The following is a 20000-nucleotide window of genomic DNA, read 5'->3' on the forward strand; positions in this document are numbered from 1 at the left end:
CAGTGTAGAGCCTTGCCCCTTATTAATTAGGGAGGCTCCAAAGTATGCCGATGCAGAGATTTTTTAAACACTTGCTACCGATTACTTTTTAATAGTTTGTCAAAAATTTCGTATTTTTACATTTGTGTATGCGGCATAACTCATACTTTATCTTGTTTTGTATTTCACTAGTTTGTCGAACGTTTTAACATGAGCATCTTGCTCTGAAGATTGACGTATTGAAGTATAAGTATGGCATTGGGGTAAAGTCTCACCTCTTTTGTTCGCACGGAGTCTTCAACAGGAAACTCTTAAATGTCTTGAAGATACGGTAAAGTGACCGATGAAGATCGAGAAACCTTTAAAGATTAATAAACTACCAAAGAATTATAAAGGCTGTGTTCAACTGTTTACCCTTTTCTTATTGGCAGAGGGGTAAAAATTGTGTCAATAGTAACAACTTCATCAAACACAGCTTCAAATTCCAAATTACCGTATTTGCACAGCGGTTAAACAGTTCTTGCACGCAAAGTTCTGTAAATTTCTTGTTTCTTTTTCGTGTTGCAAAAAAGTTTTGCATTGTACGTCATTAAGGGCAAAACTTTGCCGGGATAAAAGGAAATGTTTGAAGTCGATCATTCCTCGTCATTTTTGTTAAGTGCATGTTAACTTATTATAAACTAGAAATCAAACTCATTGCTCACTGTTTTTTCATTGCCTGGGGGTAAAATATTACGTGAATACTAAGAGGTTCATGAAACAATCCCTTCAACTTCCAAATTACCCTTACGATCCTTACTGGATCCTGGTCTATGGGGAGCCATAAGTAAAGTATGTGAATTGTTTAAGTAAATTGTGTACCTTTTATTTTCAATACGTTTGAAATGTTTACGTAAGGCTATCAGTGTAGTGCCCGGGATGGGGGGGGGGGGGGGGGCACTTTAGGAGTTTCTGGGTGGGGATGTGCCGCTGGGACCCTGGAACCCTTAGCTTATACCAGCGCTAGTTCGGCTGAATTTTGCTACCCTATACTAGAGTAAACTCCCACCGATTTCCGTCTAAATTCCGATTCTTGATAGTTAATAATATCCAGAGGTGTTTCATGATAGCCATTTATTGACACTCTTGAGGCCGAGTTACGTAAACTTAAACTTTGCTGATTTGATTTTTTTTATATTCTTGAGTGGGAATTTCTGGTTTCCTTAGTCTTGATAAAATATTCAACCGACTGGTCACTTTCGTTAAAAATGATACCCTATTCTAGACCGAAAGGCTATGATTTATATACTCTATCCTAGAGTAAACTGCTTGAAAACCATACCCTTCACAGCGGCACATACCTATATAGTCCATATATGGCAGTACCCCCCCCCCCCCCCCGGAGGTGTAATGGACGAAGTCAAATGCGGCTGGTAGAAATAAGAATTTCTTTACTATTCGTCACATAGTGCTCAGTTTAGTTATTAGTGGATGAACCGAAAGGGAAAGCTATTATTTATTTAAAAGAGTTTGTAAACGGCCTTTATTCTCCTTGTTCCGGAATGATCGTCATTAATGGAATAAATTCGTGTTTCTCCTTCTTTCCATATTGACGTTGGAGCTTATTTTGGGAGTAGCTAATCGTGAACAAAAAAAAAAATAGAATGACCTGGGTTTTTTATAGCCTCCCACGCAGTCGTTTTTAGGGAAGTCGTTTATCTCACTTACTCCCCACAAACGCCCGCTTAACCGAGCGCCATATTCCTTTCCCATCCTAAGCCAGTCATATCGAACCTTCAAAATTCTGGAGGGTGAGTTCAGAAGTAGGACACTTTTAGTTGGAAAGGAATAAATCCGAATGAAGAACGTGACGGGTCAGAAAAACCGTAGTTACGCAACGGACTTCGAGCAAGCCGTTATTAATGCCTATTCTTTATTCAAAATAGAAGTCATTTCCAGTTGTCTGCAGTCTAGGGACTCGTAAAGGGCAAGAATGGCATATTTGTCAATTTTCTGGCTGGATACGGAAAGTCACTGATATTTCAAGCTTTACCGTCGCTCTTCGATTGCCTCACCGCTTCCTCCTCACACGTCATAGTCATAATCGAGAAAATTAATAATATAATATTTAAAAAAATACTTTTATTTTCTGGAAAACTCAAAGGTTATGTGCCAGCCTTGTATTATTGTTGCAAAGGCGGCTACTTGTGATCGGTGGCTCAAAAGTAGGCCTAGCTACAAATATCCGAATATTTAAACAGATATTTAGAAGCTCCTGGGATATTTAGACAATTTGAATCTTTGAATCTTGAGATGGAATCTAATTTAAGGCTCATAGGGGTTCCTGTCAAAACAAAGGTGTCAAGGACAAAGTACTTTTAAGTCTTGTAGTCACTTTGCAGAGACGTGACTGCCATGATAATTCCCATCTTGCCAATAAATTAAGTTTTTGTGGTCTAAATTAGCATAAATTAATTTTGCCAATACAGTGTACTGATTCCTTTGAGAAGCAATATCAAACACTCGCAAAACGAGTTTCATCGGATATCCGAACACCAAGAAGCGAGTTGAAAACGAGGCCGAATCCGATGAAACACTAACCAACATTCCTTTCCGTGTTTGATGTATTACATCATGGACATAAAAATTTCATGTGCCTCGGGCAAACAGGTGAAGTGAAATATTTGGGAAGACATTCTGTTATGTCTCCCGCCTCCAATCTCCTTTATGCATTCTTTATCATGAAAGTGCTTAAATGTAAGTCATTCCAAATAAAAGTACGTAAAAAAGTGCCCAAAAACGTGTTGGGTTGATTGCAATCTTTCATCATAATTCTAGAGAACAATTGGGATATCATGGAAATTAGTTTAGCATGACAGGAAAGGGAATTATATTCTTTATTTAGACCAATCTGTTTTGAGTTCTACTGAGAACTTGTGGGCTTCCTGGATACAATGTGGTAGAAATGAGGCTATTCAGCCTTCAGATGCTCCTAAGCCTCAAAATCAAAAATCTGGAGAGACTTTTTTCTCAATATACTTTTGATATCTTTTAAATATTGTTTCTTTTAGGGGTCGAAAAAAGGCCGGACCACGCCCAGAAAGGGTTTCTTCAGTGGTTTAATTCAAAATTTCCGAGGAGCCCCCACGCCCTTTCATATGGAAAAAACTTTTCTTTCACTTAACAGGCCCTGACTCAGAAAGCGTGTCAGGCCTTGGAAATGGGGTTGGCCAAATTCAACGAGACTTGGTGAGGACATTGTCCTTAATGATTTATTATTAAATCCGGTTTTATTTTTCTTCGTTCTATCTTCCGTTCAATTTTTTCAGGGGGGTCCCATTTAGGGGTCTCAGAGTACAAAAATAACGCCCTTATAAGGGTTGACTTTGGAGTACCATTACAATAAATGTAGAAAGCTCACAGAATATATAATGGTATGGGATGTTTCTACTAAGAACCTACTTTAATACGGTTGATGACTTTGGGGGATATAATTATTGGGAAGAGATAGGCATGGCACTAAATGTATGTAAATTTCGACCTCCCCGAAAATACGAAAAATAGGCCAAATTCAAGAAACCATAATTGTTACCTGTAATCCTATTACCAATGAAGACACACGTCATGAGTTAACTAAGGATATCTATAATCCAAAACAGGATTGAAAAATTTGGGTCCTTAAGCTTTGCTGCTTTCCCGGCATCACTATTACTCAACACTTGTGCAAAATGACCTCATTTGTATAAACAAAATTTTGACTTAAAACTCACTGCTATATCAGTCTTTTCCTAGCCAAGATAATTTTTTATGGGAAAGCAAATGTTTTATAAATGAGAAATATTGATTTCGTGTAAACAAAATAAAGGGAAAATAACATAACTGTGATACGAGTCATGAAAACGCTTCTGGCCAACCCGGATGTGGGACTACTAAATTTAACTTACAACACTGGCTATACAGCTATTACAAAAACAATTAATCGTATTATAGTAAGAAATATCGTATTATAGTAAGTGATATAGTAAGTTTTCTGAAGCAAAATAATGGAAAAAATGTTGCAAGGTCGTAATACTGGTCGTTCTTCATGTTGTCCGTGTTTGTAGTGAGGACTAGTTACAATTTGGCACCAGTCTCCATGGGTCGAACAATTACAGAACTTGCAGCTAAATAGTTGAATTCGAAGATGACTTACTGTTCATTTGGCAATAACTCAGACCCTTGTGGCGCTGTAAAATGGGCGCTACGTGACGATGTCATTATTTCTCTAATGTCCTGCACGTCGGACATGGGGCCATGGCTTAAGAATAAGTAAAAAGGTTCCAGAGCGTCGGGCATGAGAGGTCGACCAAAGGCAGGGAACACAAACACGACTAGTGAGTAAAACATTGTTACAGTGTGACGGACCAATCAGTTGCAAAATAGTCAGGTTCTATTATGCTTCGTCTCCTTATACGTGGAAAAATGATGTTGGTATGATAACAACATTTATCTGGTTTTGTCACCAGTTCATTCATTTTTGCTTCTAAATTAGCGAATTACTTTTACACTTAATAAAATCCATGAAAACAATCCGATTGGCAGAAATATTCAAGCTGCTAATTCACGCCCTAAAACTATTTATGGTGGTTTTTCACAGCCTAGAATGCCGTAAAGTTTGCATAAATACAACTTTTGTGTTGTTGCGTTCGCTCTTTCTACAAGACTAGACGTGAGCTCTGTTTATTCTAATTTCCAAAAATGACCATTACCTTTCCCAACAAAGCAGAGATTTTCAATTAAGGTTAACAATGTTACAAAGCATTTAAATCTTTCCGTACCCTGTATGGTTCTTTAACGTTTGTCCAAATTTCCGTGGTTATTTAACGCATCAGTTGTTATTTAAGTAAATTAATTGAAGTAACCTAATTAAAGTGTTTACTCAGGTGCTTTTGCCCTTATGATAATACAGTTTATTCCGTTTTTTCTCAGTCTTACGATCAGCAGTAACTTTTTGACAAAGGGTCTTTATTGAACAGCATATCTAAAATACGACAAAAAATATCAGTTTAGTCGTGCAAAGAGTTATTTTGTGCAGGAAGGTATGAAAAGACCATTTTGTTTCGTCTCCCTTCGGCTTCACATACTGTCGATGAAACAAAACAATAAAAATACAAAAAACTATTTCCCAGTCCCTAGTAACATAAACTTTCTCGCTCCTAGCGTTCCTCAAAATCCCCATACCCTTGTTTTAACTAGACCTTAAAGGGGCATTGTCCAGGCTGATATATAGTGTTTTAATGAGAATGGCCAGGAGCTAGCTTTATTATCTTGCAACAGAAAGAAAAAAACGTCAAAATTGGTAACAGCAAAAAGATCATAAAAACTAAATGGAAAAATTTATGACTGAAAGACTCAAATTTCCACCAGAAGAAGGCAGCCTGGCCCTGGTACCCTGGACTAACATCCTGGTATCCAGACCAGGTTACCGGGACTGATGAAAAAGGTTTCAAATATGCAAGCTTTTCCTAAAAGAGCGGCTGGAGGTTGATTATGTGTTTTTTCTCAGATTTTTAAATCAATTTGACCCTGTTGTTTAAGATTTAAAACCTTTCAGTAATAAAACAATTGGAAATACGAGCCACGGATACCTTCCAATACGCCATGCCTTTCTGTTAACTTGTGATCGCGTCACTAAATGTTCTGCGCGATGATCAAGCTAAAACCCGATTTCCCAAAAAACAGTGGTCAAAATTCATCTCGCTAAACGAGCCAACTTACTAGGCTGGTTTCTCGGCTCATTTGAATTGGCCGTAAGTACTGCTGTGCTTCTTTTCATTCCGAAAGCTGAGGTTGCTGCTATCGCAGAGTGGGAACTCATTCTCAACCTTGCAGGAATTCCCTTTGGCGGTAATGACGTTATAAAGTTGACCATATGTCCCAAACATCGTGCCAAGTACACTACTATGTACCAAGTGAAGGTAATGAACCAAACAAATGCTGATTATTGTTGAACCAGCTTTGTTCAAAGATACACCAGATTGAAAGCCAAAAAATACATACATGTATATATTTGTTCTGCTGTTGTCATCCTAACCACCACGATGTGGAATCCTCAAGACTAAAGAGAATCGCAAGCAAGCTAAAGAAAAACCCTCGTCGCATAAACAAAGAGATGGCGTGTAATATACGAGCAGACACGTGTTACTGTTGCAATTGGCTCAGGTAATAATAAGTCAACCCATAGCCTGCAATCAAGCTATCTACTCGAGTCAATAAAAAAGAGAAACTGGAGAAAGGTGCAGAGATTGCTTGTGGGGTATTTCTCAAGGCTTTGTACGTCATAATCTTTCAGGTGGTCACTTTGCACTTTTTGAAGTTTAGTAAGAATGAGTCAATGTCTGACAAATAATCTTCTTTTTGCAGTGATCTGCAGAACTTGCAGGGAATCACTTGATCAAGACGCAAAGCCCCATGAATTGCCACTTACAGGGTCAACATTCAAATCTGTTCCCAGACAATCTCGAGTGAGGAGACAGGAAGCTTGTGATACCCGTGTATCCTTGGATTCGCTCGTTTCAGCAAGAAGCATTTCATCCCAAGAAGAAAACGTCAGTGTCTACTTGCCAGAGGGTGAACTTCAACGCAAACATCTTGCAATCTTGAATAATGCTCTTACTAGCATTTCAGAGGTCAGTTTCCAACCTTTTTTGCAGTACATTGATTACGATTGGAATGAAACGTCTGAGAAAACAAAGAGACAGTACACAAAGAAAGTAGAGGAAGCTATTACTCTTGTTTTGCGTACGGTCGCACCTTCACAAGAAGGACCTCTGTGGCAATCAGCTATCAACTATCAGCTGTCACACGAGAGACCTAAGAATACTTTAGTCCTTGATGCTGGGGTAGAAGCCATAGTAGCGGCGTACAACGAGTCTGAAAATAGATCTACACGGATTCAAATACTTTCACTTATATGTGACAAGTACAGCCAAACAGAACTTCAGGAACTTATTCCTGACATCTCCAGACAACAAATAGAAAATTCCAGAAAGCATGCCAGCGGAATAGGTGCTGGTGAAACAAAGGTGCCCGAGAAGCTGTTTTGATGTCGTCTAGACATGGACAAAGTCAGGGAAATCATTCTCTTTATTTCAAGATCCACATTTCTACAAGATGTTGCCTTTGGTACTAAAAAGCTGAAGCTGAACTCTGGAGTAACTCTACCCATACCAGCAGTTGTGCCGACGATGACAACAACCAAAATCATTCATTTGTATCAACAAGAATGCAAACAGGAAGGCAAAGAACCCCTGAACGAGCGCACTTGTTTTAGAATCATGGAATGTTGCAGTGCTTCGAGGCAAAAGTCCCTCCAAGGTCTGGACAATACATCGACAGCTGGGATTGAGGCCTTTGAAACACTAGAGAGGCTTGCTGAAACGCTAGCAACTAATGGTGCAGGAGCTACTTGGGGAAGAGAAACTGCCCAACGACTAAGAGCAGGAAAGAAATACCTTAAGTGTGATTATAAATGTAATTTGGGTCCCCATGAACATTGTCCTGATCACTGCATCCAGTTTGCCCTATCAGATCCTGGCCAAGACCAGTTTTGCAGCCCTTGCAACCATGAGCACGACCTGGTATGTTTACAATGCCAAAGCATTAAAGAAATCCTGAATAGCATTAAAGAGAAAGTGGAGAACAACGACATAAGTTTGACAGAAGAGCAAAGGGAAAGAGCAAGGTGGGAATGGGAACATCACGTAACAGAAGTTGAGGCGTGGAAATCCCATTTGCTTCGACCATTTTAGCAAGATATCGCAGGATGCTTTGAATGCTCTGAATAGTGAAACCATTTTAGTCATCAATGACTGGGCCATGAAGCTTCTTGCTATGAAATACAGAGAAACACAGTCAGAGTTTTTTGGCATGAGAGGAATGAATTGGCATTTTTCAGCAGTTGTTCATTCATCTGAGCACTCCAATTGCAAGCCAACAGAATGCGAATACCAAATCCACGCTTACATAGCCGTATTTGACAGTTGTAAACAGGATTGGTTTTATGTTTGTTGCATTCTTGAAGAGGTTCTAGGCACCGTCAAAGAAACGCATCCTTCCGTGAAAAGAGCAATACTAAGAAGTGACAATGCAGGATGCTATCACAATTCCGCCCTGTTGTCCACAATAAATTCCACCAGTAAGCGTAGTGGAATAGAGGTTGTTAGGTACGATTTTTCTGATCCACTGGCGGGCAAAGATCTATGTGACCGACGAATAGCTCCGTGCAAGCAGCGTCTGAGGAATTATGTGGCAGAGAATAACGACATACAGACAGCCCAAGATGTAAAGAATGCACTTGAATCACCCCCCAGCATCACAGGAACTCGAGTAGCAGTGTGCACAGTAGATCCCTCTCAGATGTCTACAAAAGTTGCTTCTAACAAGATTCCAAATATCACAAAGTACAACAACTTCTCCTTTAAGAGAGACATTATCACAGTCTGGCAAGCCTATGGCATTGGGGCAGGTCAAAAGATACCTAATTCAATTTTTACGTATACACAAGATACGTCAGGGCTGAGGAGAGTGGGTGAATGGTCACAAGAATCCATTATTACAACGCAGAGAAGACAGGCAGGGGCTGGAACTAAAGATCCTCTTAACCTGGTCGCCACGTTCCCATGTATGGAACCAGCATGCATCCAAACGTTTAGCACGCTACAAAAGGCTGATGGTCACATGGATACCGGGCGTCATGTCCTGCTACAAGAGAAAAAATCCGTGTATGACACAATCCGCCGACGGTGGGCGTCAATTGCCACGTCTGTAAAGGGTCAGAGCCAAAAACCTATCTGCTCTGATTACCAATCCGATGCAGCAATTGCTGGTGGTCTTCAAGGAACCCCTGGTGAGGCACAACTGGGATGGGCTCTAAAAAAGACAAAAGCCAATGTTAGAATGTAAGGTCGATGTGTAACCAATTTAACGTCACTTTGAAGGCCCGCTCTCACGAAAGGCAACTTTTATTCAAGCACTCCAAGAGCTCCTTACTTCATGCAGCTGTCTTTGCGATGATCATTGAGTTGCTGCTGGTATCCAGGGTATGAGACCAAACAAAATATTTAACCTTCATTAAAGACAGAAGAAGTTAAGTCTGCGGACATAATATGTTGTCTTAAATAAGGTACAATAGAGCAATCGAGTTTTCTATTTTATGATCGTAGATGCTTAGAAATATTGCAACACTTGGTGTCCCATAACGTACATAAATGACAAACTTCTTTATTAGAATGCTGAAACCATTGTTATACCTTTAGTCCATTGTCATAACAGGTTACCATAGCGAAAGTTCAGCTGTTAAAACTGAACACCCTTAATGTTGGCTATAAGTGCTTGTAACTAAAAAACCAGCTTGGTGACCTTAATGTTCTATTATCGAATTTTGATCAACACGCAAAGATACAACTTTCTGCAAAGTTTAAAGATATTCTATCAAAATGGTACTGTGTCAATTTAAATTTGGAAAATTTAAGGTAGCTCTGACCCCTGTGATGGAACATTTTTAAGCTTTCCAGAAAGTTGTAGCTTAATGTGTTGATCACAATTCGATGATAAACAATGAGGGTCACCTCGTTTTTGAGTTGTAAGCACTTGAAGCTAAAATTAAGGGTGTTTTAACAGGTTATACTGTTGCTATGGTAACCCTTTTATGTAAAGAGATTGACCACAACTTGTTCAACAATTGGGCATTCCTTTGATACAATTTTTATTGCATCAACTGATAAAGAGAGGTAGTATTGTGACGGAACGAATGTTGTTACATTATGGGTTGTGAAATTACCACGTGGTTGTAATAACATCTCTGTCTTAGAGAAGTCAGAAATCAGGAGAGTGAATGAAAGCCGTGCGTGTGTTTTGTGAGGAAAATTGCTGTTTCATTCGGCTCTTTACGGTATTAACCCACCAAAGTATAAGTGCTGGGAAGTGATAGGAACTTTTCTAGCCACCTTAAAATCCAAAATATGGATTAGCCAGGAGTAATTTTATAACTCACGGCGCAATTTTTCCCTTAAATTGGTCGTAAACTAGTAGACTATTTTCAGAGCCTAAAAAGGTAGCCAGACTATGGAAAAAACTGATTTAGCAGTGATTTTTGAGAAAATTCTGTTTATGCAAATGAGGTCTTTTTGCAAAAGTGTTCCGTAATAATGATGCCGGGAAAGCAGCAAAGCTTACTGACCAAAATTTTTCTATCCTGTTTTGGACTGAAGATGCCCTTAGGTAACTCATGACGTGTGTCTTCTTCCTTAATAGGATTACAGGTAAAAATGATGATTTCTTGAATTTGGCCTATTTTTCGTATTTTCAGGGGGGTCGAAATTTGCATACATTCAGTGCCATACCTATCTCATCCCAATGATAATATACCCCAAAGCCATAAACGATATAAAAGTATGGTTTTAGTAGAAACATCCTATACTATTAGATGTTCTTTGAACTTTATGCTTTTATCGTAATGGGACTTGGAAGTCAACTCTCACATGGGTGTTTTTTTGTACTCTGAGACTCCAAAATGGGACCCCCCTAAAAAATTGAAAGGAAGAAAGAGTGAAGACAAATAAAACTGGGATTTAGAAATAACTCGTCAAGGTCAATGTCATCACCAAGTTTCATTGAATTTGGCCAACCCCCATTTCCAGGGTCTGACACGCTTTCTCTGTCAGGGCCTCTTAATTTACCGATCAAAAATGTTTCCACAAGATTTTTAGCCTTCTACTCTTAGATTTTTGTTTTAGTACTCATAAAATTTGATTGTTAAAAGGCTTTTTTTTCACGAGCAAAATTCAAAACTCGAACCTTGGTTGGTAATTAATGGCAGATTAGTGTTAATCTGCTTCTGAACGACTGGCGCACAGGTAATGGAGGAACACACGACTGGAATGAGTAAATTAAACTCCCGAGCGTTTTATCAATCATTTTATTGCTATTGTCATTTTCTTGCTAATGTTTGGATATACGATTCATTTTATTGCTGCAAAGGCTTACTGTCTTCAGAAACTCGTCATTTTTTTATCAACCCATTCCTTCAAGTAGCGGACCCTGGAATAGACGCCATATTTGCCAGGAGATGCGCAACCACTTCCCCAAGACACCACTCCCTCAAGGAAGTACTTGCCGTTTTGTTCACAGACCATGGGTCCCCCAGAATCGCCCTGACAAGAGTCTTTGCCGCCCTTGGCAAGTCCAGCACAGACCATGGAATCGTGAATGCTTGAACCATAAGCACTCTTGCATGTAGGTTGCGTGACAATCGGCACAGAAACTTGCATGAGGACCTTAGCGAGGGACCCCCCTGACGATAAGGTTCCAAAACCTGAAAAAAAAAAATGAACGTAAGGGATAAGGCTTTATTAAGCAAAACTTAAGATTCTTTTTGTGCAGTGTTGTCGGTAAAACTACTCGGGAATTACTGATTGATAGTGTTAAACGATAAAAATTGTAGCTACGATTATTTCATTGGAGCGATTTTCAATTGAGTGTCGAAAGTAATTAGCGAATTACTTTGGTTTTGCATTACTTCGCTCGGTGATTGGTTCAAAGTTCTCGCGCCACTTTTTCAACCAATCAGAAGTGAAACCATAACCAATCGTGGCTCGCGCGTGCACATTTTCCCGCGCGTGTAATTACTTCGAGTTTGATTGGTTTACTGGATTGTCCCCGTCCTTTTTGATTGGCCAAAGTAATTACTTTGGTTTTTGTTTTACGACACTCATTTGAAAACCGCTCTACTTCATTCAGTGATTGGTTCAAAGTTCTCGCGCCAGTTTTTTAACCAATCAGAAGTGAAACCAAAACCAATCGTGGCTCGCACGTGCACATTTCCTGCTCTTTGTGTCGGCTACGTGCAATTTCTTCGAGTTTTGATTGGTTTACTAGATTGTCTCCGTCCTTTTTGATTGGCCAAAGCAATTACTGTGGTTTTGGTTTTACGGCACTCATTTGAAAACCGCTCTGGCTTGTAGGGTTCCGCTTGCTCTTTAGTATCCATGATCAAAACATGTTTTCTCCTAATGTCATGAATTTGGTTTGGAACAGGTGTTCAGCAAAAGTGTTTGGTAGGCCAGGGAAACTAAGTTTCTCATTTAGAATATTTATGCCCGTATTTTATTTTTTTTTATTGAACTTGGGCAATCACCTAAGACGGAACACAGGAAACCCACAGCAAGTCTCCAACGTACACATTGCCAAATAGGCCTTTTTCAAAAATACCATTATCCTTTTTGTTTGCCCTCTAAAATCTTGAAGAAGAATTTTTTCCAGTTTCTCCGGGCACTTCAGTACAATGGTCCCAAGAGAACTAAAAACAATGCCGGATTTTGGAGGGCAAGCAAAGAGTATTATAGAATTTTTGAAAGTGTCCTATGGCTGAACGTACAAACAGGTTACATGTACAAACTGTCGTGTCATTCAGGTATGAGCATGTCTTAGCATAGGTTAATAAATTGTCTGTATTTTGTGGGATAAAGGCTATCCATTCGAAATTAACATAACCCTAATCCATAACAACCTTAACCGGAAAAGATTGTGTCATGCATAAGAAAGCAAACAAAAAGGTTATCTATTCATTTCCCTTGACTAAGTAAGGAAAGGAACTTTATTTATTTAGGTGTCTAGTCGTTCTAGAGCTGGAGCACTAATTGGGGACAATGTAAGTTGAAATTATCAATTTACGCAAATTAAGTCAAATCTTGGTTTTTGAGGAGAGAGGAAACCGGTATACCCGGAGAAAACCTCTCAGTGCAGAGAAGAGAACCAACAAACTCAACCCTCATGTGACGCCGAGTCTGGGAATTGAGCCCGGGCCACATTGGTGACAGGCGAATGCTCTCACCACTGCGCGATCCCTGCACCCTAAGCTATCGCCAAACTAAAAACGCGAGTACTGCACCTGTCACCCAGCAATTCTTGCCATCGATCTCTTGCAAACTGTTGCTATGATCTGGCAAACAAGCCAATCCAACGGTTTTGGTCATTTCTGCAGCCTTGCTCAGTTTCAACAGGGCAATGTCGTGGGCCAGACCTCTCGGCTTCCTGTATGATTCGTGATTGATGATTCTTTCGACTGTGAAATCTTGTTCAGTCCCTGTAGTGCTTGAGCGATAATGAGCTCCTAGCCTTGAGATTGAAAAGAAAGGAAAAACGTCACAGCTTAAAACATTTTATTCATATAGATACCTAACCACATGATTTTTGGTGCAATTTTTAAGAATACGAATCATGTTTTTGATATCGAACTAAACGAGAGACATCACCTGATTTGCTTGTTTAAAGCGCCTGTAAAAGAGTTGTGAGAAGGAAATAGGCCATTTCCGAGATCACGTTTTCCTCCTCGTCAAAGCGAGTCTAAGTGCGAAGGTTTTGTGCACTTAGACTCGCTTTGAAGAGGAGGCGGACATCAACTCGGAAATGGTCGATTATCTCAAAACCATAGGTCGAAGGTTCGAGCACCGATTTTTTTTCCGAGTATCCGTCAACATCGAAAAAGAAATCCCTTTATTTTATTCAGCGGGGTTAAAATGCAACATTTAGACAATTTAGATCCTGGTACTAATGCGGGTCAATAGCATTTTCCAGTCGAACTCACAACTTTCCGCATGGCAGCCTGATGCTCAACCAACTGAGCCACCGGTGGGCGGTGTTTTTGTCTTTGTCCGCATATTAATCCCACAATGCTTTGGGCGCTAGATCGTGACGTCAATTGAAAAGAGTGCTATTTTCACGTGAAGGTAGTTTCCAAGAGTCTCCTTTAGTTCAGTTTAGAGCATCCAAACCAGTAATCAGAAGGTCGTAGGTTCGACTCCTGCAAAGGAGCACTCGGATTTTTCCGAGTATCCCCGAGTCACCACTGACGAGTCTCCTATAGTTCCGAGGTAGAGCATCCGAACTAGTAATCGGAAGGTCGTAGGTTCGACTCCTGCAAAGGAGCACTCGGATTTTTTCCGAGTATCCCCGAGTCACCACTGACGAGTCTCCTATAGTTCCAAGGTAGAGCATCCGAACTAGTAATAGGAAGGTCGTAGGTTCGACTCCTGCAAAGGAACACTCGGATGTTTCCGATCATTTGTTACAGCTCAGTGGTAGAGCATCCGAACTAGTAATCAGAGGATCGAAGGTTCGACTCCTGCAAAGGAGCACTCGGATTTCTTTAAAATACTCCCGAGTTAAAATCGAGAAAAAATAGCTCTTCATAAATAACACCCTTTATGACCGATTGAAATGGAACGTACATTGCCCAGTAAGCCGAAAAAGCTTTCTATTACTATTGAAACTTGTTCCTCTTTGGTTAACTTCGCGCATGGGCTTTACAAGCTTAAATGACTGATTTGTGACTGAACGCAAAAAAACCGAAGCCAAAAATTAACCTCGGTGTTTTCTCTGGAAAGCCCGAGTGATAAGGAAACCAAGATGTTATAACAGGCATTAGTTACCTGTCAGAGGCCCTTACCTGATACGTATCTGTGATGCCGTTCTCTCACTCGTGCAGTGCGCAGCCGTCACCACCCATTCGGGGTTTACTAAAGTGCCACCGCAGAACGTAAAACCAGACGTTGAACGAACTTGTGCCTGCCACGGCCAAGCGCCTTTTGGAGCCTCGGTGCCGCCCACAATCCGAGCAGATGGTTTGTAGCCACATTTCGTTGACACACTAGCAACGCCACCGCCTCCGCCTCCGCCTCCGCCTCCGCCTGCGCCTCCGCCTCCGCCTCCGCCTCCGCCTCCGCCTCCGCCTCCGCAAAGTTTGCAACTTTTCGGGCAGTTTGCCGTCATGAACCTTTCATATTTACCTTTACAATATCCGCTATTGGCCCACCTGTTGCAACTGCTTCTTTTGTCCTGACAAGCTAATATAAAGCAGAAAATCGGCTTCTAAATGTTTCATATTCTTATTATTATTCTTTTTCTTATTCTTACCGTGCAGCCCAACTCCTTCTTATAAGAAGATTGCTGTGAGTGTGCAGTATAAGAAATAAGAAGTACAGGTGAGAAATAAATGTGCAAGCTTAAAATAAAACAATGCCAGTGCAAGTGAGAATTAATAATTATAGAACATTTGGTCAGCGTTTATCTCTTGAAGGTTTCTGGACTTGGGGCCAGCACAACGGAATCTGGTAGTTTATTCCAATCGGAAATCATCCTCTGGAAAAAAGACATTTGATGCATATGGTACGTAGTACGAGAACAGGTGATTTTATAGCTACCACAATTAAGATATCGGGACGATCTAGTCGTTGAGAGCAAAAGTTCTTGTAGTTTACCTAAGTACAATACAATACAAATTTAATTTTCAGGGCCAATGAAACACAATCAACGAAACGACAGAGCACAACAGCAACAACTGTTAAGAATCCAAACTGTCCGGAGGCAAACCAGTTGGCTAATTACAAGTGCAGCTGGAATGTTGAACCAGGGACTACCAGGAACAAATTGAACGAATGGTCAGAGCGGGGTCTGTAACCCGGAATCACCGAGTCATTCTCCAGGCAAGCGTGTAAACCACTGGGCCCAGAGGCCCGTTTCTCAAAAGTCCCGAAAACTTTTCGGACCCGAAAAGCCATTTGTGAAACTGTCAACCGCTTGTTCTGGAAATCCTATCTTTTAACATGATTTAAAGGTCACAAAAAGAAAAATAACTGTGAAGTTTGACGACTTAAATCCTCTCCGTTCTTGAGATACAAAGGGAATTGTGACACCCGAAAACGGCCCGTAAAGTTTCGGGACTTTTGAGAAACAGGCCCCAGGTCCACCACCATGCTTTGCCCTTTTGTTGGGTTCGGGTGGCTGTTTGTAATTTTCCAGTTCGTGCAAGTTTGTAAACAAATTCATCATCAGTGGGCTTGGTTTGCTGTACATGTGATTCACAGCATAGATGCACGAATACCGAAAAGTTGACATGAACTGATCATGTGTAGTTCCTTTGTAAATTTGTCTTAAGGACCAATAGTGTATTCTAAAATGGCTATCATTTTTTCGTCGCTCGAAGCCGCATATATTTTTCAAGATCTGTAATTCCTGAATCTCTAAGTGAATTTAAAGCCATTATCGCATCAATGTAGACGTCGTTCTTTATTGTATATATATATATATATATATATATTTTTTTTTTTTTTTTTTTTTTTAATTTCATCTATTTACTTACGTTTTACCATTTTAAACTTCTAGTATAGTTTTTACTGTTTTAGAAGTATACCGATTAAAGATTAAAGATAAAGGAAGAAGTCTGGTCGAGATCAAATCAGTGAAATATATATTCGAAAGAATTTTTAAATTAAACTAATTGTGAAAAACAGGTTTCCAAGTTTTGTTTTTTGACATCGTAAAAAAAGAAACAAACTGACAGCTCCAGACCAATTAATTTCTGTGTTAGAAGCAACAAGACCGAGAGCAGACAGAAGTCAGTATAAAAATTTAGTTCAATTTTTTAAGTTCGGTGCTATAACTATCGAGATCTAAATCAAATCTATTGTTACTATGATCACGAACAACATTTTTTCAATGTTTTCAACCCAGAAACGAGTTAAAATACCGTGATGAAGTTAAATCTTTTAAGTGCTTGTGGTCCGAAAAGCCCTATTGGAAATCATGAAGCTTGAGTGTCGACATTGACGCCATTCCACTCAGGTTTTCGGGCAGAAAGTAGTTCACAGGCCAAGGGCTTGTTTCGCAACTTCGCAGCAAGCCGGCATTAGCAGCATACTATAGCTTCTATGTGAACTTCTTTTGTCCCCACTTGAGGTGCCATGAATTATCAAAACGTATTAATGCCACTGTGTTTGTGTACGTTAATTTTTGAAAATCATCATCAGTGGGCTTGGTTTGCTGTACATGTGGTTCACAGCATAGATGCACGAATACCGAAAAGTAGTTCACAGGCCAAGGGCTTGTTTCGCAACTTCGCAGCAAGCCGGCATTAGCAGCATACTATAGCTTCTATGTGAACTTCTTTTGTCCCCACTTGAGGTGCCATGAATTATCAAAACGTATTAATGCCACTGTGTTTGTGTACGTTAATTTTTGAAAATCATCATTAGGAGCGCTTACTTTAGCAGCAGCGAAATTTTTTTTAGACTTACAAGCCTGAAAAAAAAAATCAATTCAGACTTGAACCCATGACCTCTGCGTAGCCGGTACAGTGATCTACCAACTGCGCTACGAAGCCAATTGGGTGTTGGCCATTTTGTGAGTTCAGGAACTCGTAAGAGATGGATATATGTGTATGAAATACAGAAAACATGAAAGTCGTGTATGTTGCTGGTGCTTATGTTTGCGCCATACGCGTGCTTGCAGCAAGCCCATCAACAGTCTTTCCCACTGGGTCCTACACTCACTCGAGCGATTTAGGGTTGTTTTAAGAAAAAAACTTTAAGCTACAATAAGGTCTTACAGCTTCCTCCTCCGCCACCGCCGGCGCCGCCGCCGCTGCCATCGCACAAGTTACAGCTCTTCTTGCAGTTCTTCTTCATGAAATTCACAAAACTGTGTCGGCAGTATCCCCTGCAGTATCCAGCAGGGTTGTCGTGATGGTGCAGTGGTTAGCACACCTGACATGTAATCCAGGTAACGCGGGTTCGATTCCCACTCACGGCATATGAAGTTTTTCAATCAAAATGGATCAGTCAGTATTTCGTACTGGTTCGTGACTACATCGTTGGATTTCCAGTTCTTCATTCTAAATTCATTCTATATATACAAGGACCATAATTTGTATACAAACCAATTAAAAACACCATTAAGTATAGTTTTTACTTTTATTATTAGCTTAAATTCAGAGTAAGAACTCCTCTTGTCATTTTGCCTTATAACTTGTTCCAGCTTAAAGCGACACTTGTTTTCTTTGCTTGTTTGTTTTTTACCTAGTAGACTATCTGGTGCCAAGTAAGGGCTAGCTTCATTTTCAGACAAGTCGTTGCTTTGGATCGTCATGCACTAATAAGCTCAATAATGCACACATATCATTTTGATTGGTTCTCACCTATGACCTATTAGAGGACAGACGCATAGCGAACGTCGTGAATAAGTTTTATTTTGCCTCCACTACAGAGCTGGACACTCGAGATATTGGGCGCGTTGACCAGCCAAGTCAGCGTGCCATTTATTTACCTCTGGAATAGGTACAAAAACATTGATACGTCTACTGAAGAGAAGAGCAATGCACCAGAGCCGGAGACGAAATCCCCTAAAAACCAACCAGTTACTTTGTGATGTAATTTAATAGAATAATGGGGAAAAAGCTAAAGTCTTACCTCTACCACTGCCGCCACTAGCTCCTCCACCTCCACTTCCGCCGCCTAATCATAAAAATTGATTATTAGACCAAGAGTGTTATAACTAATCATAAAATAAGAAGTGATGCAAAGCATATTTGTGACGAGTACGTGACAGTGAACACCCGTTGAAACGAAAATGCCAAAATGGAGGGAATGAGAACAATAATTAATCCTTAATTAAAACAACAAAATTATAAATTCAACACTTATACAACTTCAGCCCCATATATTGCATGTTTAGAAGTTTGATTTACTAACTAAGATCCCGCTTACTAGCTGTTGTACCTTTGTTGCGTTGTATTAATCAAAGGGATTCATACGAATCCATTATTTAACAGCTGTGAACAACTAAATGTCAACATAGCCAGAGCATCGATGAGCACATGGTGTATGCCTCGACAGATTGTTCCTAGTGCAGAGTGCTTATGTTAACCGAAATTAATGTTATACATTTTCTTCCCCATGTTGCTCTGCGCGCGCGGATTACCTTTGTCAGTACAGCAAACGATTGTTGAAACGAATCGCGCTGATAATTCCGTGACGTAATTTCTGCATCGAATACCGTGAACCAAAACATCCGAGAACCGCTTTCCGTATGGTTTGATCATGCCGCAATTCCAAACTTTTCGGACTACAATTTCCGAAATACGGCCCTAAAAATTAACGGATACTGCATTTCCGCTGACCCAACGTTCCCCTCATTGAATTAGGAACTGGTTAATATAGTTAGTAGCTTCGTGCTACGCGTAACAACCCGGAACACCGGAACACTCCGGAACACCCTGGAAGTAACCCAAAACCCTCAATTTGGCTAACCCTAGGCCTTAAGGCCTAGCTAAGCCCAGGGTTAGCCAAATTGAGGGTTTTGGGTTACTTCCAGGGTGTTCCGGAGTGTTCTGATCTTCCGGGGTGTTCCGGAGTGTTCCGGTGTTCCGGAATGTCCCGGTGTTCCTGGTTTCAGTACATGCCGTTTCACTGGGTTATTTACTATCTCATACCCAACAATTGTTGAATCTGATTAGTTAATCCACACCAATAAATATGTTTTAAAAATGTTTTTTTTTTTTTTTTTTGTCAAACACATCGTCCCATTCTATCATAGAACCTTTATCAACAGAAGTGACGGAGTCAAATGTTCTGTCACATGACTTGTATCCTTAGCTTACATCTGACATCATGGCGCCATGTCGGTGTACTGAATGACTGCGAAAAATTCTTTTATTCTTTTGGGAATTAACCAATATCAAAAAGACCATAATACTCTTTGTTTTTCCCACCAAACTGTTGCATAAGCATTGTTTTCAGTTTCTCTTGAGACCATTATAAGTCCCAAGAGTAAATAAAAACAATGCTTATGCAAAATGAATCCGGAGGGACAAACAAACATCATTATGGTCTTTGGCTGATTTGGTTCAAAACGCAAGCGACGTTTTGCTTAGTTTTGTACACGAAAGCTCACTAACATGGCCGTCTGATCACGTGGGTGCAAGCCAAGAATTGTAAGTCACGTGACAAGATGATTAAAGATAATTTTTTTTTTTTTAACAGAATGGCCACTCACTGTTATATTCTACAAAGCATAATACAACAGAAATAATACAACAGGTTCTTTTAGGGTGCGTTCGATTGACCCTATTCCGAAATAATAATACGAGAGTGATGATTTAAAACGGTATGTTTGGAGGTTTGAAGCAAAAAGGATAATAAAGCATTCTAGCCGCTGATTAACAAATTTAA

At 40.1% G+C, this 20000-nt stretch overlaps 2 protein-coding genes and 1 non-coding gene across 3 annotated transcripts in view; 2 read left to right on the plus strand and 1 right to left on the minus strand.

Annotated features, from left to right (window-relative positions):
* The first annotated feature begins 5397 nt into the window (after window positions 1–5397).
* On the plus strand, window positions 5398–9296 carry LOC138053799 (uncharacterized). The gene has a single exon (XM_068900347.1). The coding sequence runs from the start codon at window positions 7816–7818 to the stop codon at window positions 8899–8901; it is 1086 nt and encodes a 361-aa protein (XP_068756448.1). The 5' UTR covers window positions 5398–7815; the 3' UTR covers window positions 8902–9296.
* A 1605-nt stretch (window positions 9297–10901) lies between these two features.
* The window catches only part of LOC138046530 (transmembrane protease serine 9-like), an 18387-nt gene continuing 9288 nt past the window's right edge, over window positions 10902–20000 (minus strand). The window contains exons 5-8 of the mRNA XM_068893148.1: window positions 18240–18284; window positions 14444–14840; window positions 12887–13113; window positions 10902–11311 (exon numbers count right to left, since the gene is read on the minus strand). Of these exons, the coding sequence (XP_068749249.1) occupies window positions 10989–11311; window positions 12887–13113; window positions 14444–14840; window positions 18240–18284 (992 nt within the window). The 3' untranslated portion in view covers window positions 10902–10988. The remainder of the gene's footprint in view (window positions 11312–12886; window positions 13114–14443; window positions 14841–18239; window positions 18285–20000) is intronic.
* Trnat-ugu (transfer RNA threonine (anticodon UGU)) lies at window positions 17511–17583 on the plus strand. Its single transcript has one exon. It is a non-coding gene; the product is annotated as a tRNA-Thr (tRNA).

The sequence above is a fragment of the Montipora capricornis genome, chromosome 1, assembly GCF_036669925.1.
Source record: "Montipora capricornis isolate CH-2021 chromosome 1, ASM3666992v2, whole genome shotgun sequence".
NCBI lineage: Eukaryota > Metazoa > Cnidaria > Anthozoa > Scleractinia > Acroporidae > Montipora > Montipora capricornis.

Coding starts and splice junctions, on each gene's coding strand:
- LOC138053799 (XM_068900347.1), top strand. CDS start 7,816: ATGAAGCTTCTTGCTATGAAATACAGAGAAACACAGTCAGAGTTTTTT.